Raw genomic sequence first — 16797 nt, 5'->3', positions numbered from 1 at the left:
AAAAAAATAAAAAATATCAGGATGAAGGGGACATTGAAAATGGGACTAAAAGGTCACAATTGCCACTGGTGAAGAACGGTAAGATAGAGTCAATGCATAGGATGTCAAATGGTTTCAGAACAAATTAAAGAGTGTTATATTTATTCATGTAATTTCATTTCATAAGACCTGTCAGCAGGAAGACCACCGTGCCCGCTGTCTGCCAAACTGTATCAGGCTCACAGCGTCCACACAGTGTCTCCAGAGGAACTGGTTCAACTACTCAGAAAGGCTGCGGTAGAAGTGAGAAAGCCACATCCTAAGATAAGGTACTGTGTTTGTAGACAGCATGTGGACAACAGATAGATTCCTAATTGTCTTTTTTATGTAAATGTATTCCTGCAGTCTGTCCAGAGCCTCCCAGACACACATTATACACCAAAACATGTTCAATACATCTACATCCACACATGCATACCTACACACACAAAACACCTGCAACAGAGATTGAATGATGTTGAAATATGTTCAGTCCCCTCAAAGAACTCAACAAAAAATATCTATCTGTTCTTTATTCCAGTGAGATGGTGTGGCCACAGCACAGAGCGAGAAAATGGAATAGCAGAGAGATGCTTCTATCTACCCAGGCTCTCCGTCATCTCACGTCCAGCCCCTCCCCAACGGACAGGGTAGAAGAAACAGAGCAAACACCACATGCAGATGAACCGGGAGAGGAAAAGCCCGTCCATAATGTATGCATTGTCAATGTCCCTATGAAAAATGGCGACAACTGAAAAGATAATGGATTTTTAGAAATAATGATCCTTGCCATTTACATCTGTTCTTGTTCTAGCAGCAACCTCAGACACCAGAGCACATTTCTTGTGAGGAAGAGGAGGAGGGAGAAGAAGAAAGCAGAACCCCTTCATCAGTTGACGCTTTGCCAGATTGCCCTGAGCAGACAATGGCAGTAGATGGCGCCACAGACCCTACTTTTGTGTGTAACTTGAACAAAGACATTGTGGTAGAGCTGTTGCTTTCTGCAGAGGGTAAGCTGTGTGTTTGCTTTTAGTTGTAAACCATTCACAATGAGAAGCAGTCACGAATAAAATAAAACTTAAACTATTCATAAACTAATTATATCCCGCTGACTTGTAGATTTCTGAATGTTCACATCACTGCATTAACTTTTATCTGCAGAGAAAATGTCCTGCTGTAAAGGAGAAGAAATCATTCATGGTCCCTCAGATGTCAGTGATCTGAGGAGCTCTGCATTGCCACTCAACCAAGAAGAGCAACCAGGTTGCATCCCCTCACATATGTTCAGTTTTAGTTTCAGTGAAGGCCTCTCCTGTGCCCTGTCTGAAACTACTCAGGACCTGCCCACCACTGACCTTCACCGGAGCCCCCTGTCAGAGGATCCTGTTGCCAGTAGCTCACGGGTCTCAGCAGGGACTGGTCAGCAGGACATCTCCCTTCTCACCGCCGTGTGCAGCTCTATCTTCCCCACACAGCTCCAGATCTCTGGCAGCTCTCTGACCCCTCGCCTGACCTACAACATCATCACCACCATGGCTCCTTCTGGCACCGACAATGAAAACTCCCCTGAAGCCCAATTAAAGGTGGATGAACTCTGTTCTCAGAGCACCTCAACCTTGCTGGATCATTGCAAAATGGGTTCGTGGTGGGAACAGGAGCTGGAAACCTGCAGAGCCTCAACTGGCCTTCGACCTGCTCCAGAGCCGGCAGCAAGCATCACATCAGGTGACGCGCTCGTGGTGTTTCTATGCGTCCACGCTGGCAAAAGCCGTGGTCAGGGGTAATATTTGTGGTTTGTACGTCCTTCCGCCATATGCTACTACTTTTTTTCATGAGCCTTTTTAAAAAAAAACTTTTGATGATATTTTTATGACAAGACTTGTGACTTTTTTTGTGCCATATTATGAGATTTTATGACACTTTCTATGGCATACCATATTTATTTTGTCTATAGTATCACCTTTTTATGATGGACATTTTTCATGACATACTATTTACCTTATTATGCCGCGCCCATTTTTTCAGTAGTATGGGTTCTTCTGGTCGAGCACTAGCAGCGTTGTAAACAATGATTCATATTTTGGAACAACCTCCGTTGTGATTGGATGGTTGTAAAGTACCGTACTTTTATAATATAACTCAGGTACTATCATTTTATTTTCTTCATGACTTTTTTTAACTAACTTAACTATGACTTTTTCAACTTACTATGCGATGACTTTTATGGCATACTATGACATTTTATCGACATACTTATGTGCGGCATTATGGAATCATATTCTACTACGGTATTTGTATAGTATTTTTTCCTATGACTTTTTATGATTCTCCAATATACTATGATTTTTTTTACGACTATCCTAAACCTTTTTCAACCCATTTTTATGAACTACTATACATTTCAATGGCAATCTAGACTGTGACTTTTTCATGACATTTTGTATGGCATCCTATGCTGTGACCTTTTTATGAATTGGTTAACAGCTGTGGCCAGAGATATTATTTTTATTTTTTGCGTTGTCCGTCCATCCCTACAGCCGTTGCGCCTGGAGGGAATGCGTTTAAATTTGGCAAACGTGCAACTGGACTCAGAGATGACTGACTAGATTTTGGTGGTTTGAGGTCAAAGCTCTGCGACCTCACGTCTGCCCCGTCTCATGAACATCAGTAACGGCTTGATAGAAATTCTTCAAATTTGGCAGAAACTTCCCCTTGGCTTAAAGGATGAAGTGAGTACAATTTGGTGGTCAAAGGTCACCTCACCAAAAAAAATGTTGGCCATAATTTAATAATTAATTTGATAGTTATTCTAGTTTATATTTGAAGAAACCCTAATACCAGACTATACAACCACATTCAAACCATGCAGTGCACACTAGAGAAGTACATGTGTACTATCATTAGAGCTCCAACACATTGCAAAAGGCCATTAGCAATATTCTAATTGGAAAACCCATTTTATGTCCTTGCTCGCATGGGTCTAAGAATGAATAATTTGTGTTTGTATTAGGGCTGGACATATTCGTATGTCAGAGGTGCTGCTGCTCTCTACAGGGTGCAGCACACCAGCACATGTACCTAAGGCGGGGGGTCTTGGCTGCTTGGAGGGGGGCACTGGCGAGGAAGTCAAGTGTCAGTGATTGGTTCCCTTAACCTTGCTGCAGCAGTCAGTCATCCATAAAGCTACGCTTCTACCCCTCCCCCACACTTTCTATGTGGGGTGTACTGTCTACCACTGCAAGCAGACCTCCCTCCATCTGCTGAATTGTACTGATCACCGCTGGGCCTTAGGGATCCACGGCCTATTGCCCCATGCCGATGTCCCCACCTTGTAACTGGGACAAGGGTTAAAGACATAACAGTGGAGCAATGTTGCATATGATTAAAAAGATGGCGTCAGGCTGTTTCCTTGTTGACATTGACAATGATGTTTCCAGCAGTAGATCATTACAACTGGTGAGGTTGGAATAGATAGACACTCTGACATTGTTTACAATTTCTTATTTGTGTTTTGTTCCTGTTCATTCACAGATAATAAAAGACATTCTCTTGTACTAAGCCAACCATATTCCTACAGTCTGATCAACTTCAGAGACTTCACTGCGAAGCAAAAAGGAGACAGCAGAAATGGCAAACAGGTACTTTTTTTTCAATTGATGTTGAAGCTGTGGAATAGTCGACATAGGGAGTTAAAATCCAGTCTGGCCAGTAGGGGGCACTACTGGTCCAGTCAAGATGCTTATCATAGTCCTCGTATTTAGATGATCTCATTTTTTGTCCCTGGGGATTTTGCTTCATCACAACCCAGCAGGTGTCCTCTTTACTACCCTTCATCCCTCGCTCTCCTGTCCTCCAGCATAAACACCATTGCTTTTAAGAGATCCGCCTACAATGATGTCATTTTCCAAACATGAAGGCAGTGTTTCTGGAGATTCAATTGTATTGTATCTTGAAGTACCGAGTCAAATGGACATTAAATACCTCAGAAACTAGCTATTTTATATTTGTCAGAAATACATAATCTCATATGGTTGAGGTCACCTTTTTATATAGTATAATTTTACTGTTGGGCATCGACCTGAACGTCACACTGCTTAGCACTATTATATCATCGCATGGCTGTGACCAGGTAATGGTTTTATTGAGGTTTTATTGGATAATTGTTTGATTGGGATGCAGTCACCTAATTATTTTGTTCAGAATTAGAGACCATATGGAGCTTGGCAGGTGAAACGTAATCAGGTCATATTAATTTATGATGATTATAATTCAGGCCTGAGTACACTATACTGTACAAGCAGTGTGTGTCTATCACGGCCAATCTATTGGATGTATCGTGCATGTTTATAGTGAATGCGTTACATCCATTAATGCGCAGTCCCAGAGTGTTTCCAGGAGGTTGTTTTGAAAAAAGTGCTGTTAGTGTTATCTAATCATCCATCCAGGCCATAAATGACGCTGTTTAGGATTTGCTTAATTGGCAGATAGAGAGATATTAATGACTACTGTGTGAAAATTAGTTGATAACAATTCCTCACTGGCCTCATCTTTTTATTGCCAGAGTTGCCAAAGATAAGAAAATCAGGATATTAAACAAAGTTATTAGTGCAAACTACAAATTGTTATCTCGCCCCATACGACCTCAAGCGTGACTGTTTATGATGATTGTTGTGGCAGAGTCGCCTATGAGATATTCCCGATGGTGAAAACGAGTCATCGACTGAATCGTCGAATCAAATCACAAAGAGATCATGCTCGCTTTAAAAAGATGTCACAAAATAAAATGTATGAAAAATATATATATATATATATATATATATATATATATATATATATATATATATATATATATATATATATATTTACGGCGAGAGAGATGCAGGGGAAAGTAGTGTTGGGTGATGTTGCATGTTGAAACATTCCAGATTCGAGAGGAGACGAATGGCTTCTATTAGGAGCATTTAATCAGTGCTCCCAGTCTCCTGCGCCCCCCTGGGGAAAGATTAATGGGTACAGGATATTTCATCAGGCCCTCCACATCACTGCCCAGGATATGAGGACGTAATTGTGTCTGTTTTTGCTGTTGTTTTGTGTTACAGACGGACAAAGAGGAGCCTGCAGGTTGGACTAGTTCGGGGACGGGTTCACAAGGTGCCATGAGAAGTGGAAGAACATTATTAAGAAAAGGAAAGCGAGGGAAGAGAGCCTAATTCAGCACATCAATCACACAGGACTGAATGGAATATATTCTTCAAGTCTTTTCTTTTGATTCAGAAATATTTTGAGTCCAAATCTGAATTTGACCTAAAGCATCATTGTGAGGATTAACTCACACTGACCATGCGACAGGCTTGATGATCACCTTGAAGTTATCCATCTCCCCCTCCTCATCAATCAACCGGTCAGATTGTTCTGGCAGCTTCTTCTATCAGAAACCTCTCCTACGCGGTGATATCGTCCTGCCACACCCTTTTCCTTCCACTGTCATGCCACGTGTCAGAAACACTCAATAATACATTTCTCAGGAATTATTGATACACTTAAATTATTAAATGTATCGCAAATTAAAAACTCCAGTAAAATAGATGTTTTGGCTTATATTGTGTATTTGTATTATCTGGTCAAAGTGATGCATGTTGGTCCTTTTCAGACATAAATGCGCGACATTATAAATTCAGTGGTGTCCTTGGAAATGATCCAGCACATACGATTCTTCACTGCTCTTCTTCCTCTTGAAAAAAGGATGTTTGCTTTGCTGCCATTGGATCTCATGAAAAATGGATGACCTCCCAACGCTTTCTGCTGCCCATCGCTCCCCATATTTGCACAGAGCCAAGGGACTACATTCGGGTTAGCATTCTCCTCCCTCCCTCCCTCAGTGGCTTCTTCTGGGGGTGAATAACTTAACACATATTTCAGCTTGACACACTTCTGCACTGGGTCTCCACTGGGTGCCGAGTTCACAAGCCCACACATGCTGTATTATTTAAAAGTGTAGTTTGGAGCTCTGTGCATGAGGATGTGCATGCAATCTCCTGTTTGCTTAAGACAGGAGTGCCTTATAGCGTTATTAGGCCTTTCCCTGTGACCTTGCAGGTGTGGCAGCACCTCTGATTCCAGGTGATGCCGGCTCGTGTTTGTTGTCTAGCCAGAGACAACAAGAGCATGGCAGCAGAGTTATGGCTCCCTCCTTCCTCCTTTTTCCTGGTCTGTGCTTAGATTTTTCTATTCGAATTGTTTTTTTTTTTTAAACAGCAAGCAGTACAATACTCCAGTGATAATATATCAAATGAAAGGTTTAAACTGCTAAGTGATTTATTACAGGAAGTAGTCTTCTGGACAATTTGTCATATGCCAGATAATAAAGATCTGCCAAAGGAAAAAGGAAAAAAAAAAGCCAGAGAGCGTGAAACATAAGTAACAATGATGCTTTAAAGCAAAGCAAGACAACACATGCACATCAGCACACACACACAACAACTCAAGCCTGAGAGTTGATAACATCATGGAAATCAGAGTGCTGCGATGCTGCAAAATTACACATAAATCATGTGCAAGGGAGCGGATGTAAAATGCAGTTAGTGTGATGGATACAAATAGGTCTAGAATCCTCCAATAAAAATGTGTCTTTACATTGGATATTTAACAGGAAACTGCTGTACAATTAATATTGTTGGACACACAATGACCCAATGCCAGCCTCCTTTGCCATCTAAAAATAAGGTTTTTACTTTTTCTAATCAGTATCACAACTTTTCTTTTTGGGCAATTAGAAAATGGTCTTTTCATCACAACATTTTGCAGCATCCTGCATCTGTAAACTACATCAGAGCAAGGATTGTCTGAGTATGCAGATGCCTTGCCCACTGGAGGGCACTGTGGGCGGCACTGGGGCCGGGTGTTGGAGGAAGGTTGAAAGACACCTTGGCCAGCTGACCAGATGGGCTCAGTGAAGCGTGTCAGATGGCTGTGACAGCTACCTGCCCGTCCTCAAGGGCCGTCATCATGTACAAACAAAGCATTACTCTAATTGGTGAGTGCACTGCCTTATCTAGTCGTAGATAACACCTTTTACCATTAACCTCTCTACAAACTCAGGCTGTGAAGCCAATCTTTGGTAAAACCTACAGAACCTTAGTTTAAATAGTGGAGATTAGAAGGTTTCCAAAAACAACAAATATGGTGAGGACCTTTGGGGAATTTATTTAAATGGAATAAGGCACAAAACAAACGAGTAAATGTTTTGACTATGTCTCTTATTGTAAACATATTAAAGCTCTCATGAAGAGATTGAACATACTGAAACAAAACATGTCATGCTGGATGGTTTAAATGAACTGTCCTTATATCTAAGGGGTAAGCAGTGTGTTTAAGGGGTTAAATGTTATAATTAACTGTTAAATGCTTAAACTGTTGCAAATGGGAACACCAGTGAAGACATCCACGGCCTGGGTGTAGATAAGATGGAGAGCCCTGAAGGCCTTAGGCTGCTCATTAATTTGCAGCATAGCGTCGGATGCTGAGCCTCGGCTCATCGATGCCGCCACTGCGCAGCCGCAGTTTTCCAGGACACAGAGAGCCGAAGAGGAAGACGCAAAAATGGCCCTCGATAATTTAATTTTCGCCCAGTGCATCCTTTATTTTTTAGCTTTCGTATTCGGGTTCATCGCCGTGGTGCCTCTGTCAGAAAACACGGAGGATTTCGGAGGGAAATGCCTGCTGTTCACGCGGGGAATGTGGCAAAACGAGAACATCACGGTGTCGAAGCAGCGGTTCATCGTAGAGGAGTGGGGCACCGAGTCCTCCTGCAGCTTCATCACTTTTGTCGGGATATCGTCCCTCATTCTGTCCGCAGTGCAGGCATGGAGGCTGCTATTCTTCCTGTGCAAAGGACACGACGAGTGAGTGACGTTTACCTGGTCGTTGCACACTATCCAACACACACCGTCTCGCTCAGTGGGACGCCTCCACTCAGGGCGGAGGGTTCATGTGCGGCTCCGTCTCTCCTCCGCCCTTAAGTGCGCGCTATTCTGGAAGAATCATAGAGTGCATGTTGTGTAGGCTATGCAATGAAGATTAAAACAAAACATAGAATGGAATAAACACGACTAGTCACTGTTGTCCTCCATTTCAAAGATGGAGGGGACACACGTGTGTTGCCTTTGACAAATCTTACTCATAATGTGACTCCCAGACATTTCCAACCGGTCACTATGTTCATGTACATAAAAATAAATAATAGTATCCTACTGTGCGATAGCCCTAAAGTTTAAAAGGTCATATTTAGTGAATAACTATGCAAGTTTTTAACATGTTTTATCTCTGTTTGACCTGTCTGCAGCTCCCTCTTCAATGCCTTCCTCAACCTGCTGATCAGCTCCCTCGTGGTGTTCACGGTCTTCTTGTCCAGCACCATCGTCAGCGTGGGGTTCAACATGTGGTGTGACTCCATCACAGAGGGCGGGACAATGCCGAGCAGGTGAGAGAGCAGCACACAAACTGAACTTTTCTGACAATCTTATCAAACAGTCCAGTGGTGTTTCTTCATACCGGCTTATGTGCCACACTTTAGCTGCGAGGACCTGCAGGACACCGATCTAGAACTCGGCCTGGACAACTCTGCTTTCTACGACCAGTTTGCTATAGCTCAGGTAGATATGGTTAACATTGTTTAAGACACTGGAACAAAATCCTGAATCTCAGTCATGTGTACAATAACTGCCTTCCGCCCTTCAGTTTGGCCTGTGGGCTGCATGGCTCACCTGGCTTGGCATTGCAGTGATGGCCTTCCTGAAGGTCTATCACAACTACAGACAAGAGGACCTGCTGGACAGCCTGATCCACGAGAAGGACCTTCTACTTAGACGCTCCTCACGACGCCACTCCGACCTCAAGATAGGCCTGATCTAGAAACTAGAGGACACACAAACACACACTCACTCACTCAACCAGTCCTCTCGCCTACCATGAGAAACACCAACGTTTGCCTCTGTAGACAATCGAATTAGCTTCTTCTCCCAATGATCATGGATTGAATCAAACAGAAGTTTTAGATCTGTTCTCCAAAGACAATTGATTTTTCTTCAAAAGAATCTCCCAGTGGTAGTTATATCCTGCTTTATTTAGTTTATTCATCCACTGTGTGTTGACCTCTCCCACACACACAACCAGAGTTCAGCTCCAACAGTATTAAAGTCATTTAAGGGAAATGTACACCCAGTTTTAATCAGCTCACGAATTTCTATTAAGCAACACGGCAATTATAGCGTGGACAGATTGGCTGACGGATAATGTTATCTTTGTGAAACTTCTGCATGGACATAATGCATGACAAATTAATAGGGTGATGGTTTTTAGATGTAAAGGGATGTTATTTAGTTTTATACACTATTAAATGTGTTCCTAAAGAAGGATGTATTTCTGCTAAGATGTGCACTTCTTGATGAAAGGAGACTTCTTTGCATGCTGCTGCAAAGTAAAATAATGTGTGTTGCAGTGCATTCATACTTTTATCAGCAGTTACAAAGAGTGTTTTATGAAAATAACAAATTATAACTCTGAACATTCATGTGTCAGGCAGATGGTCCAAAAAAAGCTTTTAGCAAACAAATCCTATTTTGTGCCAAATAGTTACTCAGGCTTCTCCTTTACACTTTATAGGCGACAACCAATATACGGTATTACTGTGAGTAGACGCACAAATGTACCTGCATGCACCTCTCCTTGTTACACACACATCACACACTCACTTATTGCCAGAGATTACAGGAAGATAGCACATCAGCTCCTTGACCTTGATAGGCAATGACAGTTTTATTCAAAACAACTGAAATCATAAAACGGTAGGAACTAAGAAAACCCTCCACAGAGGCACTTCTTACAAAGTGACCATAAACGTTTGGACAGCCGTGAAAGGCAGCTTCTAAGCTAAATGTGTATATGCAGGACATGAGTTCACTGGGTATTGTTTTATTGCTAATGACAATTTAGTTTGACAGTACCGAGCAGAGTGTGTTTCTTTCTTCTACAGGCGTATTAGCCTCATATTGCTTTGACATTCAAATGCAAAAACTCTAATCCAACAATTTCCTTCTGAGTTCCCTGAAACCTGTTATATAAAGATGTTTTACTGGAAATCATGTCATGTGTGTTATTGCTTATAATGAGAGGTCTTTGGGATGTGCATCTCTGTGCCCAATAATTCCTATAATCCATTTGTGTGGTTTTTATCTCCTTTTTTGCTTCATTTGATAAAGGGATTCGCATAACATACAGAATCATCATCAATGGTCATATTTCCGTTTGGCCTCATATTAATGGCAATGAACTTGATAAAAATGATACATATTATTTTTGTCCAAAGCTTGATGAGCATTGACATCGCGGTTAAAACCTGAATATTATAGTTTTGAAATAGAAATATAACAGGTAACAAAAAGTAAAAAAAATCGAAAAACAATTGAAAGTTGGATATTTTTGTAGATGCAGGTATACAGTATAGAAGAATAAATAACATTTAGGATCAAGGATATTTTGTGGGATTCAAGCGGTTATAAAGAGGAACACTGTCAAAAGCATTAGTATTCATTCAGTACGAGTATATGCTCTTCGATGTTAGATAAGGTGAGAAAATTCATAACATTGTGCTGTAGATTTTCTCCTCAGTGGAGCTAGGAATCAGCTGAAGACAGTTGTACAGAAGACCAGACAGCCTGGAAAGAAAGAGGTGTTTTTCATCTGTTAGACATTCAACCTGGTGCTGTGAAGTGATGCAGCCCTGTGTTTCCATCTCACAGATATTTATCCAACAGTTCCACATTTGTGCTTCCGTCCACCTCCCCCAATCAAAGCCGTTTCCGAACTTCTCTACATTCATTTATGTGCAATTACAAGGCGGAATATTTTGATAGTCCTTATTATATTGAACCATATATACACATTCAGTTCTGTGTAATATCTGATGTACACAAATCATGTATTGAAAACTAAATAAATATACGCATTCCATGGAAACAGTCACTCACATACAGTGATATGAAAGATTGAATGTATGTGGGGATTCACTGAGCGGTATATGTGAGCATCAACATTGCAGATGTGCAAAATCATAGCTTAAATAACGAGAGGCGTGCCCACCACCGTAGCACATTTGTACAGAAAGCCATGGAAGCTACATATTTCTGGGAATAAACATTTTCCCCTTTTCACTGTGAGATTGAACACCACAGACCGTGTACAGAGCCTTAGCAAAAGGCTGAGGTGTTTGTAGGCTCCTTCAGAGACAGGAAAAAAGAGAGCTCTGAAAAAATTAAAGGAGGCCCGTGTCTCCACCTGTGGTGGGTCCCAGTCACTGCATGGTCAGCCATATCCAGCAGCCCCACACGAGCCGTTTCATATGCAGCAGGTAGACAGACAGAGCGTCCTCCAGCTCCTCACACACTCGCTGTGGACGCCGCCGGTCTGTGCAGTACATGGCCACACCCAGGAATGACATCAGCAGGAAGAGGCAGGTGAACAGGGCGAGGTGGGGGCGGGACGGTGTCGTCTCATAGGCTACAAACAGAAAACCAAAACCAGGTTTTTTATTTCACTATTGTGATTTGTAAATGAGCATTTCAGTTGTCACATGCACATATAGCTCTCTTTCCTTATGATTCAAGTTTATGATGGAAAATGTAATGCGACAATAAACAGTGTAGTGGAGGCTTTGTCACACAAACTCTCTGTGTTTCAATCATTGTTAAAAAAAAAGGGGTGACAATGAAATGCCCCATCTTGCATAGCAGACAACACAGTTAATATGAAGTGACGTTTAAAAAACACCTTCGACCTCAATCCCTTTTCTTGATTCTTCCCCCCCACATATTTACATCCAATAGACTGAAACATAAACACATGTTTTAATTTTCTCTTGCACACTTATATAGACTTACCACCTAAACAGTCCCAGAAAGGAATGTCTGTGAAGCCGACAGAAAAGAGGCCAGTCAGTCAATAAGAGCCAAGCTCTGATGTAAAGCAGCTACCAACCAGCTGCTGAGACCTCATACACTCCACTATCTCTCTGGAACAGACTCTATGGAGCCTCATTTGCATGCATAATTAATTACGAAGAGTAAATCACTTGCTGATGTTTGAAAGTCCCACAGCATTCCATTATTTTTAAATAGTAAAGAATCCTCAAAGGACAATAGTTTACGATGCAATGTCAGAATGCTGTAATGCATTTTGTCCGATCTCTTTACTGCTAAGTGCAGGACACACACTGCTGTTACATGTGCAATCTGTGATGGCACACATTTTGAGGATTATTTTTATTTTTTATAAACAATAAAAATGACAGTCATCTTGTTGAATGAATGCATTCCCTTTTTCAGGCTTCTGTGCAGCGTTCTGGACGGCGTGTTCTCTACGGTTGCACAAACACATCTGTGCCGAAGCAGGCTGGACATGTGACTTCACTTGTCTGATTGCTCACCATGTACTGTGGTCTCTGGCTCCCTGAATCGAACCCTCCGTTCGCCTTTCCGTCTGTGGTTAGGTTCTGTGTCTGACCCGGAGTTGGGACTTGGCCTCTTTAGAATGGAGGTGGGGACTTTGCCATTGGTTACCTGCATCGGATACAGCTGAGGATGAAAGACACAGATCTCCTATCATATCAGAGTAGCATTGCTTATGGTAGTGCAGGTGCAGTTGACACTACCTTAGGATTCAGTGCATCCTCCTCGTGGTGGTGGGTGTCCTTTCTGTGGCGGACCTCTGAGTGTTTCTCCCGGTGGGAATGAGGAATACAGTTGACGGTGTCTCTGATGGACTCTGCAGCAGCAAAGCGTTTGGACAGTGCAGATACACACTGACCCAGAGAGTCTAGTAAGAGAATCATGAGCATACATGAGTAGTGATCGAGTGATCCAGCCTGGTCTGAAGAGAGACAATGAGGCTATCTTCAACATACAAAGGTAAACATGCAAATGGTCTAAAAAAAGACGCGAGTGTTAACTCTGTCAGAGCCAGGTGGAGTACTGCTTACTGAGTTACCAACAGGAAGCCAACAACGTCTAGTTCACGTTTCACTTCCCGATATATTTGCACTCAAAGAAGAAAAAAAAGTTCTGGTCAGACTTATCAAGTTTCATTTTACCTGATCTCCACACAGTAAAAAATGTCAGTCTGGTTGCTCCTTCATTTATATTGCGTGAAAGTTTCCCATATCTTACAAAATACTGTTTATTTTTTCAACACTGGCTGATGAATCTGTCATTGTTTGACTTAAACAACTAATAGGGCTATGTATTACGGTTCTGGATCTCTATGGATAATTCATTAATAATTGATTGACAGAGAGAGACACATGCACAGTCTGTGTACACTTTCTTTGTACAACAAACAAGAGTAAAGGTTGTTCAGTCTGTGAGAAAACATGTTTTTAATAACTCGAAAACTGACATGGGGATTTTCCTAGAAAATCCCTGGAGGGAAAATTCTTTCGCCACTATTTGTGTTTCACTTCACATCGTTACTTAGAAGGAAATATGGCCAACAAAAGTAGCAATCCTTTAGACTACACACAAATAATTATGCCAAATGATAATAAAACAATACACACATAAATACCACTTCACCAAAATGAATAGAAAAACTAACACAGATATTGAAAGATGATCAAATATTCCTCACTTTACAGTTGTTTTGTTTTCAAAGTCAATCAAAATAAAAACAGGGGTCACAGATTTAGGGACAGTTTAACGTATTTCATAAGAGACTGTATGAACGGGTATTCGTGGGGAAAAGTACACCACATACTGCTCCACAACATAGTCCATTTGACATACCAATCCAACCCGTAAACCATACAAATAGTTTGTCCACTGAGAAAGGTGGCTGATCCAGTTTACAGTGAATGGTATATTCTAAGAGACAACCAGTTAAACATGCGTCTGTTAAAGCATCTTACTGAGGGCCAAAGAGGATGTCTGTGTACAATACAAAACAAAAGGTTGCAAAAAGGGCACAAAGACTGTGTTATGATCCGCAACAACAGATACAACCCCTCTCTGACCCTGCACGTTCTCACCAAAATGTTTAACACCACCCGATGTGAACAACTAGGAGAGTTGTCTGTCTTTGTCTTTCTATGCTGTACACTCTTTGTGTCTTTTTGTAACCTGCTCAGTTCAGCACCGTTGCCTCGGAAAGCTGACTCGACAACAAGGCTGGTTTGTGAATATTGCTTTTTACATCACAGCAGTCTTCCAAAAAATGCAGAGTTCAGTGTTGCTTCCTCTTACTGCAAGCCAAGCATTCATACTGTACAACACAACTGTGCCCTCAAACTGTCACAAAGCTGCTTTTCTTCTTCGCTTTGCATAAAAGCACTTGTGTCCGACATGACTGCAAGTGTTTATTAATTTAACATGTTCACGAGTTGACATGGCTTAAAGGGTAACCGGATGGCTTTAAAAACACATCCTCACTGTGCGGTGTGTCTCCGCAGCAGAGAGAAGACGAAAACACTGTTCCGGTATTTTCATGTTCTCACAGTACGGTCTCTGGGATCATGCTTCCGACTGAATGTGAAGTCATGTACAACCATGTTTGCTGATCAATGTCAGGATGACAGCAGTGATTACTGCGCCACACCGTGTCAATCAAGTAGGGGTTTACCTGAATATTCAGTCTTGCCGATCTCAGCATAGACAGTAGCCATAAGCTCCAGGCTTCTGGCTGTGATGGGGTGGTCGTTACCAAAGGCCCTCTGGTGGATCTTCGCAGCCTGAAAGATTAATTAACAGAATGCAGAGATTTGAAGTTGACACAAGAGTGCCGTAAGCACTTTCATTTATTTCAAAAATCTAGAAAGGAAGCAAAGAGAATGATGTACATACCTTACCGCTGTATTCTAAAGCAAGATGCGGTCTGAAATAAAAAGGAAAATGAAACTGTTAAACAAATACAATACTTTATTTTTCTATCTAAACACAAGACAACAGCAGCAGTGCCTGACCTTATTCTAATGTAGTGGCCAGTGCTGCATTGCCGGGTCAGCGTATCTGTTTTAGCAGCATGAGAAACACGTGTGCTGTGATTAGACATGGGGAGCTGGGCTGCAGGTGCTCAGGCGCATTATGGAGGAAGTGGAAACCTTCTCTTTCTGCCAGCACTCACTGCCCCTTTTCTATTCTCCAGGGTGAATTACAGAAGGCATGGCGCTTTCAGGTTGGTTTACTGACTTGTGCCCTTCCACTACTCTTCTGCTTAGTGCTAAGCTAGATGAGGATGATGTGGGACATTGAGAATCTGCCAGCTGTTCCGCTCATATCGGCCCTGGAACGCCCGCCAAAGACATTCATCACCCTCAAATGTGCCTTACGATGTAGAGCAACCTCTGTTTAGTGTGACAGATGTCAGCTTTTGTGTTCCCAATCCAAACTTCCTTTCAATTAGTAATGGACAGGTGTCAGTTTGCACTGCTTTAGAACATCCTTTTCAGGGGACATCTGATCGGCAAAGACAGAAAAGCCCTTCGCCTGCAAAAAGGATTCTTACGACATTGCCGAAAGATTCAGGGAGTATGACAACTTCCTGTTGAATAAAATGAAACACTGTGAGTAAGAACTTCGAGGCAATAGGACTATTCCCCACTTCGACAAACTGAAGCTAATTTGTGTTTTTTATTGCGTCTGTTCCACATCTTGTACTTTTATCTCCTCTGCAAGAAAAGATCAAAGAGTGGAATCAAATTCCAACCTGTTCTGATTTAGCCAAAAACCACAGCCCAATCAGTAGCATCTCCTTGAAGTTAAACTGCCGTAAGCTCCTTGCAATAATACAGCACTGTGACCAGCCCTCAGTTGAGCAAACCTTCCACACTCTGTCACCCTCTCTGGCAATCAGGTTAAATGGCCTCATCCCAACAATGACAACAGAGGCACAGAAAATAGGTGCATGCTACGGCCTTACAAAGCACCCCTGCAACAGGAGACAGCAGATCCAGTTAAGGTGTTCCTTCTGTAACACTCACGTTAAGTGTGGTGTCTCTTTTCTTCACATCTACAGAGAAATTTAACTTGAGCTAAAAAAGGCTTGAAGCAGGAAAAAATTCCATTCCAGACAATGTTGTGCAAGAGGACATGGAGATGCATATGTCTTTTGTCTATAACCACACATTTCTCATTTTTTTCAATGACTGATGTCCAAAACATACAAATATGACAAATGACAAAGCAACTTAAAGTGGGTTTTTCAAACTGTCACTATTTTGCTCCGAGCAGCTGCTTTTGTATTAAAACTGATAACAGAAACTAATACAAATATATCGATTGCTTTGTTACAACTGAATCAGCACCTATTTTTACTTCAGCACTGTGAAATTACTACATGCACACATACACGCACAGACCCCATAAAAGTGAAATATAACTTCACTATTGATGAGCCCACCGAGCCCCTAAACTCCCAGAACATGAAACGTCTCATTAATTCCACCACAACAGAAGCTACTGCAGGACACAGTTTTACCTACTGTTTGCTCATGATGCAGAGCTGGGCCAGCCGTTCGAGGTGCTGTGCCTGGGAGGCCTGCTCCGAAAGCTCCTCTGGGGTTGTCCATCCTGCAGAGCCCAGCGTAGCCTCCTCCTGAGGCCCTGTTACACAAACACAGGGCATGGAATCAGTCAGTCCGCCAGCAAACCACTCTGTCTACCCGTCTGCTTGTGTTTATATCTATCTACCTATCTACCTATATTGCCTCACTGTCCTTTAATCTCTTTAGCCCCCTAC

At 42.0% G+C, this 16797-nt stretch overlaps 3 protein-coding genes across 3 annotated transcripts in view; 2 read left to right on the top strand and 1 right to left on the bottom strand.

Annotated features, from left to right (window-relative positions):
* The window catches only part of LOC137787805 (uncharacterized), a 7215-nt gene extending 1976 nt beyond the window's left edge, over positions 1-5239 (top strand). The window contains exons 6-12 of the mRNA XM_068580543.1: positions 21-78; positions 167-308; positions 560-731; positions 836-1028; positions 1180-1743; positions 3550-3656; positions 5118-5239. Coding sequence (XP_068436644.1) covers positions 21-78; positions 167-308; positions 560-731; positions 836-1028; positions 1180-1743; positions 3550-3656; positions 5118-5228 — 1347 coding nt within the window. The 3' untranslated portion in view covers positions 5229-5239. The remainder of the gene's footprint in view (positions 1-20; positions 79-166; positions 309-559; positions 732-835; positions 1029-1179; positions 1744-3549; positions 3657-5117) is intronic.
* Positions 5240-7574: 2335 nt separating this feature from the next.
* LOC137788165 (transmembrane protein 179) lies at positions 7575-10220 on the top strand. Its single transcript, XM_068581014.1, has 4 exons — positions 7575-7919; positions 8360-8497; positions 8591-8669; positions 8755-10220. The coding sequence occupies exons 1-4, from the start codon at positions 7618-7620 to the stop codon at positions 8926-8928; spliced, it is 693 nt and encodes a 230-aa protein (XP_068437115.1). The 5' UTR covers positions 7575-7617; the 3' UTR covers positions 8929-10220.
* Positions 9137-16797, bottom strand: part of cunh14orf180 (chromosome unknown C14orf180 homolog) — a 99034-nt gene continuing 91373 nt past the window's right edge. Inside the window, exons 8-13 of the mRNA XM_068581013.1 lie at positions 16541-16661; positions 14904-14934; positions 14683-14791; positions 12722-12885; positions 12497-12644; positions 9137-11571 (exon numbers count right to left, since the gene is read on the bottom strand). Coding sequence (XP_068437114.1) covers positions 11366-11571; positions 12497-12644; positions 12722-12885; positions 14683-14791; positions 14904-14934; positions 16541-16661 — 779 coding nt within the window. The 3' untranslated portion in view covers positions 9137-11365. The remainder of the gene's footprint in view (positions 11572-12496; positions 12645-12721; positions 12886-14682; positions 14792-14903; positions 14935-16540; positions 16662-16797) is intronic.

The sequence above is a fragment of the Clinocottus analis genome, unplaced genomic scaffold, assembly GCF_023055335.1.
Source record: "Clinocottus analis isolate CAN_PGR_092001 unplaced genomic scaffold, fCliAna1.0.p SCAF_17, whole genome shotgun sequence".
Classification (NCBI taxonomy): Eukaryota; Metazoa; Chordata; class Actinopteri; order Perciformes; family Cottidae; genus Clinocottus; species Clinocottus analis.
The sequence above is the reverse complement of the archived record's forward strand: the minus strand, read 5'-3'. Positions and strand labels throughout refer to the sequence as shown.

Bases quoted from the DNA above. Each gene is read 5' to 3' on its own strand.
- LOC137788165 (XM_068581014.1), top strand. From the start codon at position 7,618: ATGGCCCTCGATAATTTAATTTTCGCCCAGTGCATCCTTTATTTTTTA. The intron at 8,498-8,590 runs GTGAGAGAGCAG...GCCACACTTTAG, and splicing joins GGCGGGACAATGCCGAGCAG to CTGCGAGGACCTGCAGGACA. The intron at 8,670-8,754 runs GTAGATATGGTT...TCCGCCCTTCAG, and splicing joins ACCAGTTTGCTATAGCTCAG to TTTGGCCTGTGGGCTGCATG.